This window comes from Neolamprologus brichardi, chromosome 9, assembly GCF_056152115.1.
Source record: "Neolamprologus brichardi isolate AB-2024 chromosome 9, ASM5615211v1, whole genome shotgun sequence".
NCBI lineage: Eukaryota > Metazoa > Chordata > Actinopteri > Cichliformes > Cichlidae > Neolamprologus > Neolamprologus brichardi.
The window spans coordinates 961,591-987,431 of record NC_142112.1 but is presented as its reverse complement, the minus strand read 5'-3'; the positions used below and the strand labels follow the sequence as shown (position 1 = coordinate 987,431).

The 25,841-nt window shown below is 41.6% G+C and overlaps 1 protein-coding gene across 1 annotated transcript; it reads left to right on the top strand.

Moving 5' to 3' along the window:
* The first annotated feature begins 2,122 nt into the window (after positions 1 to 2,122).
* On the top strand, positions 2,123 to 24,375 carry LOC148101076 (NLR family CARD domain-containing protein 3-like). Its single transcript, XM_087845782.1, has 12 exons — positions 2,123 to 2,212; positions 3,420 to 3,551; positions 3,636 to 3,737; positions 5,109 to 5,187; positions 7,248 to 7,449; positions 7,601 to 9,395; positions 10,590 to 10,763; positions 10,977 to 11,150; positions 11,327 to 11,500; positions 16,083 to 16,256; positions 22,123 to 22,169; positions 22,318 to 24,375. The coding sequence occupies exons 2-12, from the start codon at positions 3,463 to 3,465 to the stop codon at positions 22,851 to 22,853; spliced, it is 3,546 nt and encodes a 1,181-aa protein (XP_087701908.1). The 5' UTR covers positions 2,123 to 2,212; positions 3,420 to 3,462; the 3' UTR covers positions 22,854 to 24,375.
* The last annotated feature ends 1,466 nt before the right edge of the window (positions 24,376 to 25,841 follow it).

Genomic DNA, 25,841 nt, shown 5'->3' with positions numbered 1-25,841 from the left:
TTTGTATCATCTATATTTCCAGTCTTCATACATCCGATATTTCATGTGAACTCCAATCTGCCAGCTGCCATCACGTTTTCAGGGTTCATTCAGTGTTGAAATGTAGGACAAACAGCAGCACATGTTCTCTAAATGTTTGCAGTCATTTTAAATTAAGCTGATACTACATGAGACATTTTCCATTATTGTCTTTGAACAGAGAATAATAAAGCCATCAAACATATACAGGCTTGTGCAAATACAAACTTCTGTGGTGCATTTGATGACCTGCAGAGGAGAACAAGTCGGGCTTTTCAGCCCTAACACAACCTCTTTGTTCTCAATACTACAAACCTTCAAAGGCTGATATGCAAGTTTGCATGAATCACCAACACAGTTGTGTTTGTTTGTTTGGAAACCAACAGAGTGCACCCCAACTGCTTAGGAAGCCAAATCCTAACAGCTTTTGTGCGTTCACTTGTTTTTGCATTAGATAATATGCAATGCAAAGATATTAGTGTCACTGAGCACTGTTTTATGTCTGTCTGTTGTCCCAGACAACAAGGAATGAGCCCAAACCTACATACACATGTACTTTTAACTACTCCAGTGCAGCTGAACTCACAGTGAGTATCCAGAACCACCGTCACTTGGACTCCTTCAACACAATGGGAGCCATGTTCGCTCTAAGCTGCACGCGTGTGTAATCGCACAACACTGGCACGATCTCTGCACACAGAAAATCTGTGTTACACAAAAAAAAAAAATCTAACCTGAATTGAAATTAAAATAAATACGTTAACAATTGAATCTGTTTTGCAGTGTGAGTCAGTAAGTGAGCGGTGACTGGCTGCTCCAGCCAATGATGCGATTCACATTCGTATATACGCAGCTAATCAACGTGGTTGACAGGCTATGACAGCGTCCTTATGTGCCGACGCCGGTGTTTTAGCAAAGTGGCTGATGTAGAGTGAAGCCACGTTAATGACAACGTGTACAACCATTGGAGATGTGAGCAGGACAGACGGAACATCTGACGGACAAAGTGTGGACTTTATACCAGTTTTTAAATTGTGTTGATCGGCCGTAAAACCAGAGTTATGATAAAATATCTGCAATGTTTGTTTTCTTCCTGAATACTGTCGTTGTTTATATTTACTGCAGGAAGAAACGGTAAAAACGGCGTTTTATAAGGAAAACACTCGAAAGCCTGTGAGCAACAACAACACCAAAACACCCCCCACCCTTTCCTATTGGTGGAAAAATGTACCATGTCGACCAATCAAAAAATGATATGGCAACATGGCATTTAGTTGTTTAGGAAGGGGGAAGTTTTAGGAGGGGTGGTTCCTGGGGGGGCAGTGGCGTGTCTAGAAAATTTTAGTTGGGGGGCCAGATAGGGGCACAGATTTGTAGAAGGGTGGCAGATGTAATTGACAGATAATGTTAAAAAAAAAAATTCTACCAACCGTTAACCATAATTCAATAACCCTATAAACCTAACAACCAAATGCACTTTTAACTGTTATTAGAATGAGATTTTAACCACTACGGTGCAAAGTTTCTAGATACTGTGTTGATAAAGTACAAGAGATACAATCAGTCAGTGTTTATTCAGCATTCAAGGACAGCAATATTTACATAGTATTTTTACTATAGTGCACATATGTTTTGGGCAAAAACATTTTTGAATATTAATTTGAATATGAACATTTTTAACATACAATTGCCAAATTAGCCAATGCCAATGCAAAACTTTATCTGCCTATTAAAAAAAGAAGATAATCTTCTCACAAGTTTGATTTTGAAACAGGAAAAAAGTGGGGAAACAAATTAAAAGACTAACATTTGAATGAAACCTGAAAGCAAGTAAATACTTTATATGCTGCCTTATACATTTTACATCAGATAAAAACTTTGTTCGCAAGATTCAGATAATTATTTATTAAAAGCGAGACATTTTAAATGAGAATAAGAAAGCAAAGTATTTTTTGTGCCCCCCTTTTCCTGTTAATGCCCTACCTGCTCCACTGGCAAAACTTTGCTAGACCCGCCCCTGCACAGTTACCAGCTGTCAGCTACATAGAAAAGGATTTCAAGGGTGTCAAGCGCTGGACACGCCACTGCTCCCGAGTGTCCTCAAACGCCTCTCTGGGTGTTTTCTACCTGCTCAGTTTACTTTCACTTCCTGAACTTCGTGGAGTGGAGCTTGTTGTTGGTGTGTGAAGAAACTGTAAGTTTGCTTTGTTTCCTCCTTTAACAGTTTGTCTTTAGGAACTTTACTGTTTGTTCAGCTCATGTTTGATTTCTTCACACAACAAACTGTGTGTTTGTATTTCCGGTCTCTCCATTAAAGTCAGTGTGTAATGTTTCCTGGCTAACATCAGCTGTGTGCAGCTTAGTTCAGCACAAATCTGCCGCTCCATAGTTCACGGTAACGGACTCACAGCTGGACCAACGAGGCCGAGTGTGTCCGCCACTCTGAGCTACGTTCGTGTTTGTGTACTTGTAGTTTGTACTTTGTGAGTTCACTCAGAGCCCACAGAGGACGCAGCGTACGTGATGACGTCACAGCTCAGCTGCAGTGTTTTTCTCACCTTTACCTCCTTCACTGTCACTGTGATTAATATTTACACACGACACACCTGCAGAGCTCTGACGCTAAGCTAGTCAGACAGCATGCTAAAGCTAAGCTAACGCTAAGAGCTCTTAAAGACACAAGTTAAAAATGTAATTGAGCACTTTGTGAATGAGAGCAGCAGCATCAGCACAGAGTTAGTTGATGGTCAGATGGTTACAGAAAGAGCAGCAGACTTTGCAAATGATCATTTATTCCAGCTGTAACTCAGACATGACGTGTAAACAGACTGTTGGCTCTCCTCAAACAGGAAGTGATGCTTCACTTTCAGCCTTCTGTGGATTTTCTTCAGTAAAAGCTGAAGTCAAACTGTCAACATGTCAGCACACAAGCTCACACATGACTGCTTCATCAACATGGAGCTCTGAGTGTTTATTAAAGGATCATTGTGTGAAAGAGGCTCTAACACAGCTGACTGCAGCCTTTAGCTGTGAGCACACAGTGTCTCACATTTACATTCACTTTACTGTCAAACACACTCAGTAACTTTAAACAGCTGCTGTTATCAAGTGAAAACAGCAAAGATTTCAGGGCTGAGCTCCAGTGTTTCTACATCCTAGTAACACCTCAGACAGTCACAACTCATCAAAGCTTCTCATTATCATCAGGACAGATTTAGGTCAATATCATTTCACATTTCTGTGTCATCATCCATCAAATGTTGACACGTAGTGGGTTTGTCATTCTCTCAGCTGACACTGAGATGAAGCAGGAAAGAAGCAGCTGATATTTGGACAGCACACATGATGGAAAGGAGGATTTCAGCTGATGTGCACATGAATGATTTGTGTTTCCTCTGCAGGTGAAGGTAGAAAGTGTGTGTGAGCTGATGTGAATTGAGCAGCATGGATCAGTGTGAGGACAGAGAGGAGGGAGTCCCTCCCTCTAAAAGCACTCTGTGTGGGGAACATGAGAGCCAGACCAAAGCTCAGAGGTGAGATGACCATCTCTAACTGTCCATGACTCTTCTCCATGTCACAGCTCAGCACTCACATCACTGCTCCATCATTATTCACAGGAACCAGCCTGGACCTCCACCCAGCTCTGTGTCCTTAAAGAGTGACGGGTCTAAAGAGGCTATCATTCACTTTAAATCAGGCGTGTGTCGTCCTGCAGAGAGGTAATGTGTGTGTAAATGTTGTTGTGTGTTTGTGAATAAATCCTCCATCATGTTTAATGTCAGCTCTGTTTCACACACCTGTTCATATGTGCAGCGCTGTGTGTTGGAGTGTTTCCACAAACACAGCAGATACTCAGAGATTATTTTTAGGAAGAGGAGATGTTCTCAAACTGTCTGTCCTGAAACTCTTCACTCAGTCTGATCCCCACTTCCTGCTCCTCAGCAGTGCTGCCATCTTCATCAACCAGGACAGAAATGAACTGAACTGTTGTTTCCTCATCAACTTCTTTCTGTCTGCTGAATCTGTAGTCAAACAAAGTGAAACGTGTGAAAATGCAGCTGTTAATGATCCAGTTTGTTAGATGAACGTGTGAATGTTGCAGTGTGCTGTTAAACAGTAACATAGTAACTGTGACGTGTCCTGATCTGACAGTAGATCATGTTTGTGTTCTTGGTCACATGACACAGGTCAGCTGTTCACACAGAGTTCATCTTTATAGGCTGGACCAGTTTGGAATAATACTGGGAGTAATGGTTCTTATATGGAGCTTTTCTCCTCTGAGCACTTTGATACTCGCCTCATTCACACATGGAAAGCAGTGCAAATAAATGCAAACAGGGTTTTCCTGCACTCATCTTTTATCAGGATGGATGTTAGTGTGAGCTGTTTCTGTCACATTTAACCTGACACTGAATTTTGTGTCATTTCTATACAAAACTGAACACAAGTATGAAAAAAGTGTTTCACAGTTTTACTTTGAAAAACAAACAAACTGTGCTGCAGGTAAACAGTTTGATGGTTGGAATGAACAAACAAACAGACTCAGCAGCGCACAGACGTCCGAGCTTCATATATCGGTTGTTAAACTTAACGTAGGAATCACAAACATTCAGAGATGAACTTACACACTTGGCTTTATACGTACTTTGAGTTGAAACGTACTTGATCTGTGAATGATGACGTATCACAAGTACATTTACTGAGAAACGGCCTTTAACTTTAGAATCAAAGTTCAGTTAGAAAAACATTGAAGTCATTCAGGGAATTATGATCTTTGTGTTTTTACAGAGTTTAAAACACAACAAAGAAGTGTCAGTGATGAGGATAACAGTGGAAGGACTCTGGAGGATCATTTGTATTATTGATCATTTTGATCTCTGACAGAGAAACTACAAATACAGATGCAACAAGGGAAGCAGCAAAAGTGACTGAACACAGCTTTTAGAGGCTAAATTCACATTTCAATACTCAAAGTGGCCTCGTGTGTGCGTGTGTGTGTGTGTGTGTGTGTGTGTGTGTGTTTGTGCGTGTGTGTGCGTGTGTGTGCGTGTGTGTGTGTGTGTGTGTGTGTGTTCATGGTTCCTCCACAGAGTGGACCAGCAGAGCTCAGAGGTTCCCAGTGGTCAGTCTGCCCAGCAGCATCAAACACAGCTGGACTCCATATTTATGGTCTGTACATGTACAACAACTACTTTATTATTATTAATAATACATTTATTTGTAGGTCCCTTTCAGAACACCAAGGACTCTGTGGACTAAATGTCCAAAAGAAACAAACTTTGACTGCTGGCACGTCTCTGTGTGCAGAAAATCTGCATTGCACACAAAAAAAATCCACCTGAATTGAAATTAAAGTAAATAGGTTAACAATTCAGTTTTGCAGTGTTAGTCAGTGACTGGCTGCTCCCGTATGGGATCAGAACGATGCCACCTTATCCCATAGTCCAGCCGATGATGCGATTCACATTCGTATATACGCAGCTAATCAACGTCGCTGACAGGCTATGACAGCGTCCTTATGTGCCGACGCCGGTGTTTTAGCAAAGCGGCTGATGTGGAGTGAAGCCACGTTAATGACAACTTGTACAACCTTTGGAGTTGGTTTGGTTGTTTGGTTTTCTTCCTGAATAATATTGTTGTTTATATTTACTGCGGGAAGAAACGGTAAAAACAGCGTTTCATAAGGAAAACGCTCGAAAGCGCTCTCCACCTGTGAGCAAAGATGAAACCAAAACACCCCACCCTTTCCTATTGGTCGAAAAAAGTACCATGCTGACCAATCAAAACATGATATGGCAACATGGCATTTAGTTGTTTAGGGAGGGGGAAGTTTTAGGAGTGACGGCGTGTTTGAGATGTGAGAGATTTGTGACGTTTAACACAAATCGTGTGTAGTTAGTGTGTAGTTAGTGTAGTTAGTGTGTAGTTAGTGTGTAGTGTAGTCAATAGTGTTGTTGTGTGTCAGAACAATGATGCGACTGCTGAGTGTTACAGGTGTTACAGCAGTGATACATCTGCTGTTGTCAGGCCTGCAGGTATCAGGCTGTTGTTCTCCTTCATCTCATAGTGGACAGAAATTATTTTTGGAGTGGCACAAATAATTTGTGTTGCATCAGATTTGATGCAGAACAGCTGATTGTTCTGTAAATAGTTTGAAATGTTTATTTAAAAAAACGCCTTGACTGCATTTTTAGGTAAACAGCTGCAAAAATCTTTGTTTTACCTTTTTGAATAAGTAACTATATAATTAATTACCCAGCACTGGTCATTATTTACTGTATTTTGCATCCAGAGTTACAGACTCTCTCCCAGACCACAGACTCAGACTCATAATACAAGTCAGAGCTTAATAATAAATAAAAAAATAAATAAAGTTGTGTTTTCAAAATTGGAGTTCAAGTTATTTTTTACTTCCAATAGTGTTAACATGCTACACAGGTCATGAACAAGGTTGTTTTTAATTTTCATTGTAAGTGCGCTAAAGCACTTAATTAAAAGTAGTCTAACATAAATGCAGTAATTAGATTATTTTAATAACCATGTAACCTGGATGGATTCGATGCTGGCGTGACCACAGTGCACACGTCTGCAGTTGCTCACAGTGGTCCAAGGGACGCTCAGGGAGTTTGTGTTCAGACACATGAAAAATTAGAGGCAACATTGATCACAGGGAAACATTTTAAACATCGAGGCTTTAAACAGAAACCAAAGTGAAACAGTTTGTAGTTGAGATCAGTGAGAATGAAGCTGAATAACTGTTTCTTCAATAACTTTGAGCAATAAATGACAAATATGATGGAAATTAGGAGCATTAACACTTACTAATGATGTGAGTTGACACTCGGCTATATTGAGACGACCACATTAGGTGGTCCTCAACTGTAATGGAAACCAGTGGATCCAGTCCAGTCGTGGCGACCTGTGGTGAGTCGATCTGAGCGGCTACTAATGGAAACGGGGCCATAGATGTGTTTGTGCTTAATAACAATGAATCACAGGATTTTTACATTACTGTTAAAATCTCATGTTGTTTGTTAAAGTGTTGTTAAAGATGGTGACAGATGTACCCTTAGGCCCCTCCTCCATTCAGAGATGGTCTTTCCCTTTTCACATAAATGGCCTCCTTGACTCCGCCCTCAAACCAGCGTTCACATTTTCTCAGGACCTTCTTGATGTTTTGTAGACTGAAGTTCAGAGTGGTGGCTCATTCATAAAGTATTCTGTTCCAGCTGCTGGAGGACAACATCATCACTTTTGCGAAGAACGAGCTGAAGAAGATCCAGAAGGCTCTGAATCCAAATAAGCCCCAGTGCTTGGAGTTTCAGAGGGAGGATGATGAGCAGAGGAGCAGCAGAGAGGCATTTGTGAAGATCACAGTGGACTTCCTGAGGAGAATGAAGCAGGAGGAGCTGGCTGACCGTCTGCAGAGCAGTAAGAGGATTTATCTAAAGATTTAAGCTGTTGGATAAATGAGAGACTTGTGACACCAGTGTGTTCTGTCATTTCTCAGTGGGTCAGAAATTGTCATCAGCATTTTGTAAAATATGATTGTTGAAGTTGTATTTTTATTATTATTATTCAGAACTTCCAGCTGCTGTTTGTCATCGTAACCTTAAATCTGCTCTGAAGAAGAAGTTCCAGTGTGTGTTTGAGGGCATCGCTAAAGCAGGAAACCCAACCTTTCTGAATCAGATCTACACAGAGCTCTACATCACAGAGGGAGGGACTGCAGAGGTCAATGATGAACATGAGGTCAGACAGATTGAAACAGCATCCAGGAAACCAGACAGACCAGAAACAACAATCAGACAAGAAGACATCTTTAAAGCCTCACCTGGAAGACATGAACCAATCAGAACAGTGCTGACAAAGGGAGTGGCTGGCATTGGGAAAACAGTCTTAACACAGAAATACAGCCTGGACTGGGCTGAAGACAAAGCCAACCAGGACATCCAGTTCATGTTTCCATTCACTTTCAGAGAGCTTAATGTGCTGAAAGAGGAAAAGTTCAGCTTGGTGGGACTTGTTCATCGCTTCTTTACTGAAACCAAAGAAGCAGGAATCTGCAGCTTTGAAGACTTCCAGGTTGTGTTCATCTTTGATGGTCTGGATGAGTGTCGACTTCCTCTGGACTTCCACAAAACTACAATCCTAACTGACCCTAGAACGTCCACCTCAGTGGATGTGCTGCTGATAAACCTCATCAGGGGGAAACTGCTTCCCTCTGCTCGCCTCTGGATAACCACACGACCTGCAGCAGCCAATCAGATCCCTCCTGACTGTGTTGGCATGGTGACAGAGGTCAGAGGGTTCACTGACCCACAGAAGGAGGAGTACTTCAGGAAGAGATTCAGAGATGAGGAGCAGGCCAGCAGGATCATCTCCCACATCAAGACATCACGAAGCCTCCACATCATGTGCCACATCCCAGTCTTCTGCTGGATCACTGCTACAGTTCTGGAGGATGTGCTGGAAACCAGAGAGGGAGGAGAGCTGCCCGAGACCCTGACTGAGATGTACATCCACTTCCTGGTGGTTCAGGCCAAAGTGAAGAAGGTCAAGTATGATGGAGGAGCTGAGACAGATCCACACTGGAGTCCAGAGAGCAGGAAGATGATTGAGTCTCTGGGAAAACTGGCTTTTGATCAGCTGCAGAAAGGAAACCTGATCTTCTATGAATCAGACCTGAGAGAGTGTGGCATCGATATCAGAGCAGCCTCAGTGTACTCAGGAGTGTTCACACAGATCTTTAAAGAGGAGAGAGGACTGTACCAGGACAAGGTGTTCTGCTTCATCCATCTGAGTGTTCAGGAGTTTCTGGCTGCTCTTCATGTCCATCTGACCTTCATCAACTCTGGACTCAATCTGCTGGAAGAACAAAAAACAACCTCCAAGCGGTCTAGATTTTTTAGAAGAAAAGAGTCTCTCCAGCAGAGTGCTGTGAACAAGGCCTTACAGAGTCCAAATGGACACCTGGACTTGTTCCTCCGCTTCCTCCTGGGTCTTTCACTGCAGACCAATCAGATTCTCTTACGAGCCCTGATGACACAGACAGGAAGTAACTCACAGACCAATCAGGAAACAGTCCAGTACATCAAGGAGAAGCTCAGTGAGAATCTCTCTGCAGAGAAAAGCATCAATCTGATCCACTGTCTGAATGAACTGAATGATCGTTCTCTAGTGGAGGAGATCCAACAGCACAGGACTTCAGGAAGTCTCTCCACAGGTAAACTGTCTCCTGCTCAGTGCTCAGCTCTGACCTTCATCTTACTGTCATCAGAAGAAGATCTGGATGAGTTTGACTTCAAGAAATACTCTACTTCAGAGGAGGCTCTTCTGAGAATGCTGCCAGTGGTCAAAGCCTCCAACAAAGCTCTGTAAGTAAACATGTTGTCATCGCTTCATTGTTAAAATCATGGGAAATAAATCAGAAATGCTGAGTTCAAAGAGCACTGTAACATTTTTTTTAAAATAGTGAATTCAATGATCATCAGTCACTCAGTAAATATATGGTAGTTTTAATGTTTCACTCCAGCATTTGTAAAACACACTTTGTTCTGTAACTCTTATCAAAGGACAATCCAGACCCAGCCTATAAGAACATGAGCTCTGATGCTTCAGCCCCTCTGACAGGTTTATTATCCTCAGCTTGTTCACTTGTCTCCAACTCCAGGAGTTTGGTTGTTTTATTCTAAAGCACAAACTTCACCTGCCAGACTTCACCTACATCTTTTTCTGATGTTCGTAATTTAAGTTCAAGTTTGTATCTCACTTTCAGTGCACACTCTCCCTTTTTAAATATAAATCTCTGCTGTGCTGTCATGTTTTTATCCCGTATGGAGGGAGAACTTCGGTCTTCATTACTGAAATTGCCTCTAAGGTCGTGTTTCTTGTCAGTAACCATATGTAACTGTAAGGCTTTCATAACCAGTGTTCCCACAGAATTACAGTGGGTTCTCTCTGGGTCCTCTACAGTTTCCTCCCACTGTCCACAGACATGCAGTTAGCTTACCTGGTGATCTAAACTTCATGCAGGTGTGAGTGAGAGTGGTTGTCTGTCCCTCTGTGGGCTTAGTGGAAGAGACTGGATGGATCTCTGCTTTGTCTTTGATATTTCCTGACAGCAAACATTCTCCATGAAGTCTGCATTTCAGCTCATCTCCTTTATACGCACCTTTAACAGGAAGAGTTTTATACAGCTAGTGTTTAAAATCCAGTGTTCCTCACAGTACACAGGTAATGAGCATAATGATTATTGAATTAGTAATATTTTCTAAAATAATTGTTTTAGTTAATATTGTATGATAGTGTACACAGAATTATTAGCTCAGTAGGTAGAGTGGTCGCCCCATGATCATAAGGTCAGGGGTTGAATCCACTGAATAGCTACCTTGTGGTACCCCTGAGCAAGGTACCATCAAGGTACCAATCATGTGCACTGGATTGGTAGCACTCATAGTCTCGTAGGTTTAAAATAAAATTTAAAAAAAGGTTCAACATATAAACAAATTTCATTTGATCACATATATTGTTTGGTTTTTTTGTTTTTGTTTTTTCCTTTTCTCTCTCAGACTGAGCAGCTGTAACGTCTCAGAGGAAGGCTGTGAAAATTTGTTGTCAGTCGTCAGCTCCCAGTCCTGTAGTCTGAGAGAACTGGACCTGAGTACCAACTGCCTGAAGGCTTCAGCAGTAAAGCTTCTGACTGCTGCAGTGGAGAGTCCACACGCCAAACTGAATGTTCTGAGGTCAGATCAATTTGTATTCTGTTTAGTTCTGTTTGTTTATGTGTTTGATGTTTGTTTTTGTTTATGTCTTTATCCAGTTATCCTTGTTTCATAGCATTTTTAGTCATTTCCAAGTTAAAGTGAAGTTTTACTAACCTGCTCAGCACAAGACAATAAGCTATTGCACCCTGATTACACTTTAACAACAATCTTTATTCATGTTTTTATCTTCAGACTTAACATCTGTGAACTCTCAGAGGAAAACTGTGAAACTCTGTCCTCAGTTCTCAGCTCACAGTCCTCTAGTCTGACAGAGCTGGACCTGAGTATCAGAAAGCTGCAGGATTCAGGTGTGAAGCTTCTGTCTGTTGGACTACAACGTTTAAACTGTAAACTGAATACTCCGAGGTTAGATCAGAAAACAGTTTGTTTTTAGAATTATTAATTAAAGTTCATCCATATGATGTTGTATCTTAGTATGTTTATGTTTCCTTTAAAAATAGAAAGTCAAGATTTAATGTTGTGAAATGTATTAACAAACTCTACATGAGTATTTGTTGTATAGACTGTCTTTTATTTTTCAGACTGAGTGGCTGTAACCTGTCAGAGAGAAGCTGTGAAGCTCTGTCCTCAGTCCTCAGCTCCCAGTCCTCCAGTCTGAGAGAGCTGGACCTGAGTAACTCTGACCTGCAGGATTCAGGAGTGAAGCTTCTGTCTGCTCAGCTAAAGAGCTCACACTGTGCAGTGGAAACTCTCAGGTCAGTATTCAAACTTTTCCACAGATGATCCTTTGAAATGTGATTTATATTATTGTATAAATAGGTAACTTTCATATAGCTGTCAAGTGAACTTTTATTTACATTTGAGTGGATAATTGGACTCTGAATTACTAAAAGTTGTTATAGTCATGGCTTTGTTTATTTAAAAAAATACTCCATGTACTGCCTAATTTAAAGATTTAGGCTCCTTTGGGCCCATAATATATATATTTGATTTCTTTGTGAATGAAATTAAGAGGATATTGGCGACTACTGATTGGTTCGCTGTCTGTTTTTTATTCACAGTACTTAGTTAATTTTAAAGGCTGATTTCTCAAAATGAGATGTTTATCTTTTCTTCTACAACACTTGGAGCCACCAAATCTTCTTGCTTGATTTATTCGTTACAGTTTGATTTAAAGAATATTAGACTCGTAACATAATAAATATATTTATTTCACTTCTTCTTGAGAGAAAGAAAGGGATGACTGTGTGAGCTCCAGTGGTTCATCCCAGCAGAGTGAACGGCACAATGGGCTGCAAATGATCACAGTAGTAATGGCCATACTTTGATAAAACAGGCCGTCTTACCCTGTAGATAATACAGGGTTCTGGTGCCGATGCGGGGGAGGGGACTTGCCCGGTACTAACTACATACTACTAACTACCTCATTCAGATGTCTTCCCTACTAACCCTGATAAGAAGTAACTGCAGTAGCCTTATAGGTCAAATCAGTTTCACCTGTTAAAGGTAGCTCCACTATTAATGGTGTCACTTGTTATTTCTGGGATGACTTTAGTAGCCTGAACAGCTGCTTAAAGTAAAGGTTATTATCATTATTATAATTTAATTATTAAGTCCGGGGTAACCTGCAAGAGCTGTTTGCACAAAGAATAATACTCAGACTTTTAGGTTTTATTGTTTTACACAAGGTTTAAAAATGAATGTCCACAATTGAATTGCAGAAATTGTTATTGAGCTAATACTGATGTAGTTGTTATCTTTGGTAAGGAGAGGCTGGAGGAAGAATGAGCACAGTCAGGCCTAAAGATGCTCTTAATAATAATAATGGATTGCATTTATATAGCGCTTTTCGAGACCCTTTACAATTCCACTATTCATTCACTCACACATTCACACACTGGTGGAGGTAAGCTACAGTTGTAGCCACACCTGGCCTGGGACAGACTGACAGAAGCGAGGCTGCCATATTGCGCCATCGGCCCCTCTGGTCATCACCAGTAAGCGGTAGGTGAAGTGTCTTGCCCAAGGACAAAACGACCAAGACAGAGAGAGCTGGCTCATCAGACAGACAAGCTCATCTTGTAACCTACTGGTTCGCTGGTCAGCACACCAGCTGACTAGCGAACCGGCTAACTAGCAGATCAGCTAACTAGCAGTCCAGCTAACGGCAGCCACAAACTGAAGCATGATTAAATGTAGTGGAGATATCAGGGATGACACTGGTGTGTCTGATTCACTCTTTAGCACTCCGGTCACTCCGGTGTGTCAGCCAGAACACCACTGAAGGCCAAATAATCCCAGCATGTGGAATAAGGAGCTTAAGGTTCGGTTTGAGGCACTTTATTCTTTCACTGATTGATTCTTGTGGCTGTTATCATGTGTGTGGTTTCTTACAAAAAGGAAGTACACAATACAAATACATGACAAATAAGATGAATAGATAAGTTACATATCCAGTTATATGTACGTACATATACAGTGGGGCAAAAAAGTATTTAGTCAGCCACCGATTGTGCAAGTTCCCCTACTTAAAATGATGACAGAGGTCAGTAATTTGCACCAGAGGTACACTTCAACTGTGAGAGACAGAATGTGAAAAAAAAATCCATGAATTCACATGGTAGGATTTGTAAAGAATTTATTCGTAAATCAGGGTGGAAAATAAGTATTTGGTCAATAACAAAAATACAACTCAATACTTTGTAACATAACCTTTGTTGGCAATAACAGAGGTCAAACGTTTACTATAGGTCTTTACCAGGTTTGCACACACAGTAGCTGGTATTTTGGCCCATTTCTCCATGCAGATCTTCTCAAGAGCAGTGATGTTTTGGGGCTGTCGCCGAGCAACACGGACTTTCAACTCCCGCCACAGATTTTCTATGGGGTTGAGGTCTGGAGACTGGCTAGGCCACTCCAGGACTTTCAAATACTTCTTACGGAGCCACTCCTTTGTTGCCCGGGCGGTGTGTTTTGGATCATTGTCATGTTGGAAGACCCAGCCTCGTTTCATCTTCAAAGTTCTCACTGATGGAAGGAGGTTTTGGCTCAAAATCTCACGATACTTGGCCCCATTCATTCTGTCCTTAACACGGATCAGTCGTCCTGTCCCCTTGGCAGAAAAACAGCCCCATAGCATGATGTTTCCACCCCCATGCTTCACAGTAGGTATGGTGTTCTTGGGATGCAACTCAGTATTCTTCTTCCTCCAAACACGACGAGTTGAGTTTATACCAAAAAGTTCTACTTTGGTTTCATCTGACCACATGACATTCTCCCAATCCTCTGCTGTATCATCCATGTGCTCTCTGGCAAACTTCAGACGGGCCTGGACATGCACTGGCTTCAGCAGCGGAACACGTCTGGCACTGCGGGATTTGATTCCCTGCTGTTGTAGTGTGTTACTGATGGTGACCTTTGTTACTTTGGTCCCAGCTCTCTGCAGGTCATTCACCAGGTCCCCCCGTGTGGTTCTGGGATCTTTGCTCACCGTTCTCATGATCATTTTGACCCCACGGGATGAGATCTTGCGTGGAGCCCCAGATCGAGGGAGATTATCAGTGGTCTTGTATGTCTTCCATTTTCTGATGATTGCTCCCACAGTTGATTTTTTCACACCAAGCTGCTTGCCTATTGTAGATTCACTCTTCCCAGTCTGGTGCAGGTCTACAATTCTTTTCCTGGTGTCCTTCGAAAGCTCTTTGGTCTTGGCCATGGCGGAGTTTGGAGTCTGACTGGTTGAGGCTGTGGACAGGTGTCTTTTATACAGATGATGAGGTCAAACAGGTGCCATTCATACAGGTAACGAGTGGGGGACAGAAAAGCTTCTTACAGAAGACGTTACAGGTCTGTGAGAGCCAGGGATTTTCCTTGTTTGAGGTGACCAAATACTTATTTTCCACCCTGATTTACGAATAAATTCTTTACAAATCCTACCATGTGAATTCATGGATTTTTTTTTCACATTCTGTCTCTCACAGTTGAAGTGTACCTCTGGTGCAAATTACTGACCTCTGTCATCATTTTAAGTGGGGGAACTTGCACAATCGGTGGCTGACTAAATACTTTTTTGCCCCACTGTATGTACATACATCAGTATAGCTAATATAGCCATATATAAGGACAAAGATCACAGTACTATAATGCAGTAAAGTTAAACACAAAGGTGTATCTACATAAATCTATCCTATCAGTGATCAGAGTACTGTAGTATACTTCTACTACATAAACTATAGAAACTAAACGACATTAGTGTGACTTTAAGTTACAGACGAACTGATGGTAGTTGGAAAAAATAAAGACTGCAATTATTGTGAAGGGCTTCCAGTTAAACTAAGATCAGCTGATTACCTCATAACAAATCAGCTCATGTATTCTTCTTGTGATGGTGCGTCTTGAGGGAGGCTCATGCATGCCGTCATTTGTTGATCCTAAGAACGTTCCTCAGACCGACTTCTTCAACAACACTAATCGGCCTGCAGTTTGTAGCTACTCACTTCACTATGGCGTTTGTTAGCTTGTCTTTCTTTGTTTTATCTAGACTCCTCCCACAAGCTGAATCTACGTAGTCTGCCCAAGCCTCCCACCTCTGTTTGTTTGGGTGGTTTGTTTGCTGCCATCAACAGCGTGTAATGCATTTAAGTGATACTTCAGACATGAAGTACTCCGACAATAAAAAACTCAACTTTGCTTCCAGATAACTTTAGTTGTATCAACACTGCCCTCTGGAATAATTAGACTTTGGTGACAAACTGATGTGATCTCCATGTTTCCTTTGTTGGACTGTGGGCGAGTGTCAGAACTGAATGTACTGAGTAACATGTAGAGTTTAAATATGTGTCAGTTCCAGTTTTAGAGCTCTAAAGTGTAGCTATCATGTTAGGAATATGTTAGGAATAGACAGTAACACTGAGCACACTGAGGTCAAATCTTTATTTATCCAGTTCATCAGTAGGCTGAGCTCAGTCCATCCATTTAGTGAAATGATGTTTAAAGGTCTCCTTGTTCTGTGAGCGTGCAGATCCTGAAGCAGAAAGCCTGGGTTAACAGAGAAATGATCATCACTGTGATGATGCTCATCATCTCTGACTGGGATTTGAGGTTTTATCAAAGCAGCAAACACAAAGAAAGCCTGGCTATGTTGGACTGGGTGTGGAAGCAGCTCCCAGTTTGAGTTCAGGAGACAGACACCCTCTCTACTTTGAAGATCAGCTGCAAACTTTCCTTTTTGATAAAGCTTATAGTTCGAGCTGGATCAGGTGACCCTGAACCATCCCTTAGTTATGCTGCCATAGAGATGGATAACAGACGGATTGTTGTTGTTTTGTGTGTCTGCAGCCTGTCAGGCTGTCTGATCACAGAGGAAGGCTGTACTTCTGTGGCGTCAGCTCTGAGCTCCAACCCCTCCCATCTGAGAGAGCTTGACCTGAGCTACAATCATCCAGGTGACTCAGGAATGAAGCTGCTGTCGGCTGGACTGAAGGATCCAGGCTGGAGACTGGACACTCTCAGGTATGGAGAGGATGTCTGATAGAGGAGGAAGAGCTGGAAACATTTCCTGTGTCCTTCACTCAGTTCCTGTTTGTTTCCTGCAAATGAGACATGAACAATCACACATGCAGGAATATTTTCAGGGACAGAAACACTAGTCTAGCTGGATAGTACATGGATATTTATGTAGGGGGTCTCCAGGGAGTCTGTTTGCAGGAACATTAATGATAACTGATAAGTCATGTTGAGAGTTTCATTAAAAGTAGAACTACAGTTAGGTCCATAAATATTTGGACAGAGACAACATTTTTTAACTTTAGATACACTTTATTAGGTCACAGGTGTACCTGAGATAGTGGCCACTGTGTACCTAATAAAGTGTCAGCCATGTGTATGTTTCCCATGCTGTATGTCCACAGTCACAGTGGCAGTCAGTGACACTGACAGAAGGATGAAACAAGGCTGTGAATCGTTTCAGTCTGTGTGTGTGACAAAGAGGCAGACAGGAGCAGCTAACATTTGGAAATGGAAGCTTACTGGAAACTCTACATTCACGGCTGAATTCACAATAGATTTGTTCTCAAGTGCACATTTAGCAGCTAATGCTAATACTGTTTTCCCTGTGCTTTCTACAACTTGAGCAGCTATTGCTAAGTAGGCCACTTTGCTCTGCTAAGGATTTGTCTGACCATAATGGAAACTCTGATAAGATAATGCTGCTAAGCTAATGCTGTTTATGGGCCCTGTTAGAATCAATATTTCATTCTCATTCTGTTGTTTGAGAACAATATTAACTTTTCACATTTTATAACACAAGAGAAAAGGGTATTAGCGTTAGCTACTAATGCTTATTCACCTCAAATTAGCTTTAGCTGCTAATGGGAGCCTACTTAGCATAAACCCTTCACATAGTTATAATGCAAGGGAAAAGAGTCACTTATGGCAGCCTATTTAGCATTAACGTCACATCATTATAACACAAGAGAAAAGGGTATTAGCATTAGCTACTAGTGCTTATTCCCCTCAAATTACCTTGAGCTGCTAATGGCAGCCTACTTAGCATTAACTCCTCATTAATATAATGCTAATTTACATCAAATTAGCTTTAGCATTAGCTGGTAGCATCAGTCTACCTAGCACTAGCTGCTCAAGTTGTTATAAGGAAAGAGAAAACGGTATTAGCATTAGCTGCTAATAATTATTCACCCCTAATTAGAGTTAGCCCCTAATGGCAGCCTACTTAGCATTAACTCCTGACATTGTTATAATGCAGGAGAAAAGAGTCTACCGTTATTAACTAATGCTAATTTGATGTGAATTAGCATTAGTTAATAACGGTAGACTTCGTATCATTAGCTTCTGTCATTCTTACAAAGCAAACAGTATGAGCATTAGCTGTTAATCCTTTTTCATTTAAAATTAGAATTAGCCACTAATGGCGTATTGTTAAAAAGTAAGAAAAAACATTGTTAGCAAAGTAGTTAGCATTATTTGATAATGCTAATTCACATCAAATTAGCAATAGTTATTAATGGTAACACATATCACATTGTTAAAATGTAAGAAAAAAAATTGTTAGCATTAGCGGATAAATTAGCATTAGCTAATAACAGCAACCTACTTAGCATTAGCTGCTCACATTGTTAGAAATCAAGAGAATATTGCCAATGCTTATTCACCTAAAATTAGCATTAGCTAATAATGGTAGCCTATTTAGCATAAACTTCTTGATGCTAAATGAAGTTAATTAATGCTAAATAGGCTTAACTGAAATGAAAGTAATGTTAGCATTAGCTGCTGATATTGTTAAAAGGTAAGATAAAACATTGCTGGCAGCAGCGGATAATGCTAACACACATTATAATTAGCATTACCTAATAATGGCAGCCTTCTTAGCATTAGCTGCTTATATTGTCATAATGCAAGGGAAAAGAGTTGGCAAAAACTATGTTAGCATTAGTGGATAATGCTAATTCACCTAAATTAGCATTAGCTAATGATGGCTACGTACCTAGCATTAGCTACTGATATTGATATAAAGCAAGAAAATATGGTATTAGCATTAGCTTTTAATGCTTTTTCATCTAAAATTAGAATTAGCTACTAATAGCGTCCTTTTTAGCATTAACTCTTCATATTGCAGGGGGAAAAGTTAAAATTGAATAAAAAAAGTGTTCACATTAGCTACTCGTATTGTTAAAAAGTAAGAAAAACCTTTGTTAGCATAAGCGGATAATGCTAATTCACCTCAAATTAGTATTAGCTAATAACGGCAACCTACTTAGCATTAGCTGGTCACATTGTTATAAAGCAAGAAAATATGGTATTAGCATTAGCTGCCAATTCCTTTTCACCTAAAATTAGCATTAGCCACTAATGGCAGTCTACTTATATTAGTGAGGAGTTAATACTAATGCTAATTCACATCAAATTAGCATTAGCTGCTAGCATCAGCCTACCTAGCACTAGCTGCAAACATTGTTAAAAGGGAAGGGAAAAGTGTTAGCATTACCCGATAATGCTAAACTCTCATCAAATTAGCATTAGCTAATAACAGCAGCCTTCTTAGCATTAGCTGCTCACATTGTTATAATGCAAGGTAAAAGAGTTAGCATTAGCGGAGGATGCTAATTCACTTCAAATTAGAAAATATGGCATTAGCATTAGCTGCTAATGGTTATTCACCTAAAATTAGAATTGGCCACTAATGGCGTCCTATTTAGCATTAACTCTTCACTAATGTAATGCTAATTCACCTCAAATTAGTATTAGCTTATAACGGCAACCTACTTAGCATTAGCTGGTCACATTGTCATAAAGCAAGAAAATATGGTATTAGCATTAGCTGCCAATTCCTATTCACCTAAAATTAGCATTAACTGCTAATGGCAGTCTACTTAGCATTAACTCCTCAGTAATGTAATGCTAATTCACATTAAATTAGCTTTAGCATTAGCTGGTAGCATCAGCTTACCTAGCACTAGCTGCTCACATTGTTAAAAGGGAAGAGAAAACAATATTAGCATTAGCTGGTAATAATTATTCACCCCTAATTAGAATTAGCCGCTAATGGCAGCATACTTAGCATTAACTCCTCACATCGTTATAATGCAAATGAGGCTAACTTGCATTAAATTAGACTGCTGTTATTAGCTAATGCTATTTAGCAGTATCTGCTCACATTGTTAGAAAGCAAAGGAAAACGTTATGAGCATTAGGTTCTAATGCGTACTTGCCTTAAATTAGACATAGGTGCTAATGGCGGCCTACTTAGCATTAGCAGCTCAGATGTTGTAATGCTAGGAAAAAGAGTGTTAGCATTAGCCGTTCATATTGTTATAAAGTTAAGGGAAATAGTGTTTGCGTTAGCTACTCACATTGTTTAAAAGTAAGTGTTAGCATTAGTGCATAATGCTAATTCACATCAAATTAGCATTAGTTAATAACGGCAGCCTTTTTAGCATTAGCAGATAATGTTGCATGTTGATAATAGTGCAATATGCACTTTTAGACAAATTCACCTTCTGTGAATGGCTTCCCTGCTTTAGCAATCATCTCACTAACCACGTGGCTTCGACTGCTGCATTATTCTCTTTGGTTGCTTTCTTGAAGAAATCTTGCTGCCTCAGTAGATCTGTTTTAAGACTGGCAACCCGGTTCGCTCTCTGATCTCCCTGGTATTTTGCATCCACCTCAGCATGTCTAGTTGTGTAATGACGTTTCAAATTGTATTCCTTGTGCAGCGCAACTTTCTCTGTGCAAATAAGACAGGTCGGGGTGCCCCTGTGCTCAACAAAGAAATATTGCATTTCCCACTTTTCCTGAAATTGTCGGTGCTCATCACCAACCTTTCTCTTCACCGCAGGCTTTGAAAAAGACATGTTTGGGGCTATGTAACATTTATAATTCTACTTGGTGTCACTGTCGCATTGAAGTTTCAATCAAACGTTTAGCCGACGGACGGGGACCGTCTCAACGCGTAGAGAACGTCATTTCTGCTTCTTTTTCTTGCAACCGTAGCACGGCGATCGGCAGATAAAAAGCCGGTAGCAGTCTCCTTTGTTTTTACGCTCGATGTTCATGTCTTTCATGATGACACGAACACCGTGGCGTTTGCAGATGGTACAAAGTACAGGGATGGCGAGCGCAAAAGAGGCGACTGCTCACGGCGCCGGGCTGTTGTTACAGGAGAAAGAAGCGGAAATGACACCGTGACATATAACAAATAACATCACCTGTTTCTGATGTTAGTTGTTTTGACTGCTTTTACATTATATTGAAATATATGTAATGTTCATGTATGCTGCAATGCAAACGGAGTGATGCAAATGAAAAACATCGACCCACAAATTACGGTGCGACCCTATAATTAGTCCGGGTTACCGGGGACTGTTATTGCCGATGAACAGGTGTCGCTATGTGACTGCAGACTAAATTGGGCTGCATTGAGTTCATTACTTTTCTTTTATCCCGCCGCCTACGCATCACTTTGAGAGTTAATATGAGATCTCTCTCTGTGAAAAAATAACTAAAACTCCCACTGACGTGTGTATAAATCTGTATACGTATAACGTCCCGCTGGGCAGCAACTTAAAAAAAACAACTTTTTTTGAAGTGTTGTGAACGCAGCGCGCTGGGGCGAATGTCCGCGTTTGCCCAATAGAAAGGAGGAAGCCAGCCAGGCACAGAAAAGAAAGAAACACTCCAGGGCAACGCTGCTGTAACTTTTACTCATTGAGAAATGTTTCCCTGCTTGCATCAAGCCCGGCTGGTGTCCCCTGAGATCCATATCCCACCCTGATTGGTGGGTTAATTCAGCTCCGCACACAACACTGTAAAGTGTCATACATTATCAAACTAACATTAAATTTTCATATTGAGGTGGGGGCCAAAAACTATCGTCCTGCGGGCCGCAATTGGCCCGCGGGCCACGAGTTTGAGACCCCTGGTGTAGGAGGACACCTACTCTGTGTCTGGTTAAGTATAAGAGCCCTTTGTTAGGGGGACCACTGGACTCTTAGCACCAGCTTTGGGGTCACAGGGTCACATCTGGAACACACACACACACACACACACACGCACACACACACACACACACACACACGCACACACACACACACACACACATACCTACACTATGCACAGACTGGTACTCTTTGTTCATACCTGTGTAAGACGTCACATGTTAATGAACTTATGCATATTCATGTAACCTCAATAAAGAGCAGTGTTACGAGGGAGCAGACGAGAGCGACTGAGGTCAAGTGAAGGAACGGTGCTGTCACAGTTCTCTCCCTCATGAATTGTCTGGTTCCAGCGGTGGGTCTGTGCTAGACGACCCATCACCAGCTTTTTCCAGCTTTTTCCACTGGTTACCAGTACGTGGTAGAATCCACTTCCAGATCTTGTTGTTTGTCTTTAAATCTCTGAATGGATTGGCTCCATCTTATCTCTCTTTAACAAAATAATCCAAGTCGAGCCCTCAGGTCTGCAGATAAGTAGCTTCTGACCAGAACTAGACGTAAAAACAGAGGTGAGCTTTATCGATCGCTGCAGCCAAACTCTGGAACAGTCGCCCTTCACATCAGGTCGTCACCAACACTCGACATTTTTAAAACCCGGTTGGAAACACATTTGTACTCTGTAGCTTTCAATTCTGACGAGTCTTTATAGTAATTACTGTGTATGTTTCCTATTTTATCTCTACTCTGTGCAGCACTTTGGCTCAACCTGTTTTTAAATGTGCTGATAAATAAATGTAGATTTCTTTGAATAAAACAGTGGAGCCGAGCTTTGAGCTCAGTGTGTAACAGTGTGTGTATGAGAGCCATGTAATGTCCATGTGTGCATGCTGACTGTGCTGCTCTGACCCCCCTCCTCCTTTCAGGGTGGAGCCTGCTGGAGTCCGATGGTTGAGACCAGGTCTGAGGAAGTGTAAGTGTGTTTTTAATGGGATTCATGAAAACAAAGCAGCACACATTCAACCATCTTCATCATGTCAGGAGTCATCATCAAAGTGTCAATCAATGAACAGATGATGGATCAATAACTGCAGCTGGATTGTGTTTGTTCTCTCCATCAGATTCCTGTCAACTCACAATCGACACAAACACAGTGAACACAAACCTCCAACTGTCTGACAACAACAGGAAGGTGACACATGTGGAGGAGGTTCAGTCATATCCTGATCATCCAGACAGATTTGATGTTTTTGAACAGCTGCTGTGTAGAAATGGTCTGACTGGTCACTGTTACTGGGAGGTCGAGTGGAGAGGAAACGTTTATATATCAGTGAGTTACAGAAGAATCAGAAGGAAAGGAGGCAGTGATGACTGTGTGTTTGGATACAATGATCAGTCCTGGAGTCTGTACTGCTCTAATGATGGTTCTCATTCTGTCCTTCACAATAACATACAAACATACATCTCCTCCTCCTCCTCCTCCTCCTCTGTCTCTAACAGAGCAGCAGTGTATGTGGACTGTCCTGCTGGCACTCTGTCCTTCTACAGAGTCTCCTCTGACACTCTGATCCACCTCCACACCTTCAACACCACATTCACTCAAACTCTTTATCCTGGGTTTATGGTCTGGTCTGGTTCCTCAGTGTCCCTGTGCTGAGTGGGGTGTAAAGAGTGTCTCCTGTTACAGAAACACTCTGACTGTTGAACAGATAGTTCAGTCTGTACATGTCTGTCTCTTTCACTCACAAACACGTTTTCAGATTCATGGATTCAATCAGTTGATGTTTGAAACTCTTCTAAATGATTCCTTGTAAACTTCTTCCTCTTTAGTCACAAACAAACAGGAAGTGATGTCACATGTGTTCCTGTCCACACAGCAGAATGAGTCTATTGCTGACAGTGATGTACAAACAGAGTGAGCATTTCTGAGGCCCAAAATAAACTGAGTAGTTCACTGAATGAACAATGGACTGTGAGCTCAGTTCCTTCATCATTAGTATGGATTATATATGTATATGTATTATATTAGTATCATATATATCAGGTGCTGCTGCTGCTGGTTTCATTCTGGATTCTTGTGTTGCTGTTTTTACACACAGCAGATATTTCCTGGTTGCTTCCTTGATGACCACATGAAGCTTTCTGAAGCTTGGATTGAAAACGCTTCATTACTCAAAGCTTTCCAACACAGGCCTCTGTGCTGCCATCTGGTGGACAAACATATGAAGTGCAGCGTGAAGCTACAAATTAAACTGCTTCAGCTACGTTTATATATAACATACTATAACCTATATAACTATATGTATAGTGTATTATGTAGGTTTTAGAGCTGGGGGTAGAATTGCTGATGGCCTGGTTGTTATTTATGTTCCCCATGGTTCACCAGCTCTCACACAACATCAGCACCAATGATCCACGTCCTTATAAACCTCTGAATCAGGTCCTGAAGCTGTGACGTCCTGAGTGAAGACCTCACTGATCACATGACTCTGGTCACCTGGACTCAGTGTTTCTGAAGCAGTGTGCTGGGTTTTTAAAAATACGTTGCTGCTGCCTGATGTTGGGCCCACAGAGGAAGACGACTCACTCACTTTTCTTCACTTCCTCCTTAAACATGTGGAAGGAGAGCAAAGTGCTGCCAGACTCTTATTTCTGACAGGAACAGAAGAAACCACAGCAAACTGTTCCAGTTCTTCATCTTCATCACAATCTATTTATTTCTGAAGGTGTCTTCAGTCTGAGGGTTTGAAGTTTCCATGTCTGTGTGATGTGTGGTGTGAAGGCTGCTGGTTAAACTGGGACTCACTGTTTAAAGCACTGAGTGCTCATAGAGAGATGCTCCATGAGTCCCAGTACAGACTACAAACATGGTGGAAACTTAGCTTTGATATCCACACACTCTGCACGTCTGTGAGTAACTGTGATGAAGATGTGCAGAGATCTGTGTACAAACAGGAGAAAGACTGTAAAGACTCTGTGCTTCTAACAGCCTCTGTTAACATATGTGAGGCTGTTTGTTGTTGTTGCCATGGAGCTTTTCACTGTTTGGGTCAGCAGGTCATGTGATCAGGTTTGTTCTGTGAAAGCTGGACGATGGTTCAGTGTCAGGGTTTGTTTGCATTCATCAATAAATATCTAAATAAATCAAAGACTCCATGTTTGTTCTTTCATCATGTGACCTCTGCTCATCCATCTCTGTGTGTGTCAGGATACATTTAGTTCATAATACACAGAAAAATCAGAGTTATTACCTGTAATAAATGTGAAAGTAAAGATTCCTGCAGTGATAACCAGGCAGGACTGAAACACATCCAAGCTGTCACCACGGTAACAGCACCGTCCATCCACAGGTGAGGGGAGGAGCAAAAAGAGGGACTTTCACCATTTTATACTAAAAACACTCAACTAATGTTTCTAATATGAAACAAATAAGCCCACATTAATGTGAGCATTTATTCAATAATAATAATAATGATTTCCTCCTGATCTCATTTCCATAGCAGAGAAAACTGTGGTGTATATTGAGGTGGAGGGTGTGGTCTATGGCTCAGGTGTAGAGTGAGGGTGGGGTGCACCACAGCAGCATGCTGGGACTGCTGAGGGTGGAGGAGGGAGTGATGATGACATCAGAGCTGCAGCAAAGCAGTCAGCAGCACAGAGACCAGTGAATACACAGTCTGTTCATCTTTGCATAGATACAATATATAGCACAATATTGAATGACAGAGACACGCTGTGTGAGCTTCCACAGATACACTGACGTCAGTATCCAGAGTCCTCCTGCTGCTCCCCCCTCAGAGCCCCGTGATCAGCACCAACACATTCAGTTAGATGACAGAGTCCAGCTGCAGCTAGAATCAGCTCCCCTCTGTGAACAACAGCACAGCGTCAGTGTTTCACACTCAGTGAAAGGAGGAAACAGCAGAAGAACACCATGTGTGCTACGTTTCCCAGGACACACTACAAACTGCACAAATACAGAGCAGCACGTGGAAGGACCTGGAGCTGCATTTAAAGAGAAAAGACAGCGTGATGTCCTGTATGGACAGGTGGAAGGAACCAAGTCCTCAGCTGAAACACTCGTGTTTGTCCACAGACAGGAAACACAGCAGGAAACGTTCTCACAGAAGTGCAGCTCATGGATAACACACTTCCTGTCAGTCAGAATGAGGCTGGAGCCAAACACAGAAAGGTGTTTTTGTCCAGATGAGCCCAGAGAAGAAACACGAGTGTTCACAGACATCAGAAGCTCAGAGAGGTGAAACATGAGGTTGGAGTCCTCGTCAGCATTCAGAAGAGCTGCTGTGAAACCCTGAGTACTCATGACAGACTCTGATGGCACAAACACATCATGATTCAAACAGAAAGACAAACATGGAGCTGCTGATCCTCCTGCATGAGAACAAGCTGACATGAGCGCTGTGTCTGAGAGTGTCTCCCTGTCACAGTGACAATAACACAGCTGCTGCTCACAGTCATTAAACTGACCTGAGGTCAGCTGCTAGGACGTCTCTGTGCTCCTTACATATGAACCATGTGACCTCACATCAGTGCTGTGGATGACTGTAGTCATAGAAGAGTAGAGCTGTAGCAGGTGGTGTGAGGAGGAGGAGGAGGTGGTGTATTCTAGTTAACGCAGTACTGA

What these genes read in the sequence shown, in the direction of transcription:
- LOC148101076 (XM_087845782.1), top strand. Translation starts at nt 3,463, where the DNA reads ATGGATCAGTGTGAGGACAGAGAGGAGGGAGTCCCTCCCTCTAAAAGC. An exon ending in AAAGCCTCCAACAAAGCTCT is followed by an intron (nt 9,396 to 10,589) that starts GTAAGTAAACAT and finishes TTTCTCTCTCAG; the next exon opens with ACTGAGCAGCTGTAACGTCT. An exon ending in TGTGCAGTGGAAACTCTCAG is followed by an intron (nt 11,501 to 16,082) that starts GTCAGTATTCAA and finishes GTGTGTCTGCAG; the next exon opens with CCTGTCAGGCTGTCTGATCA.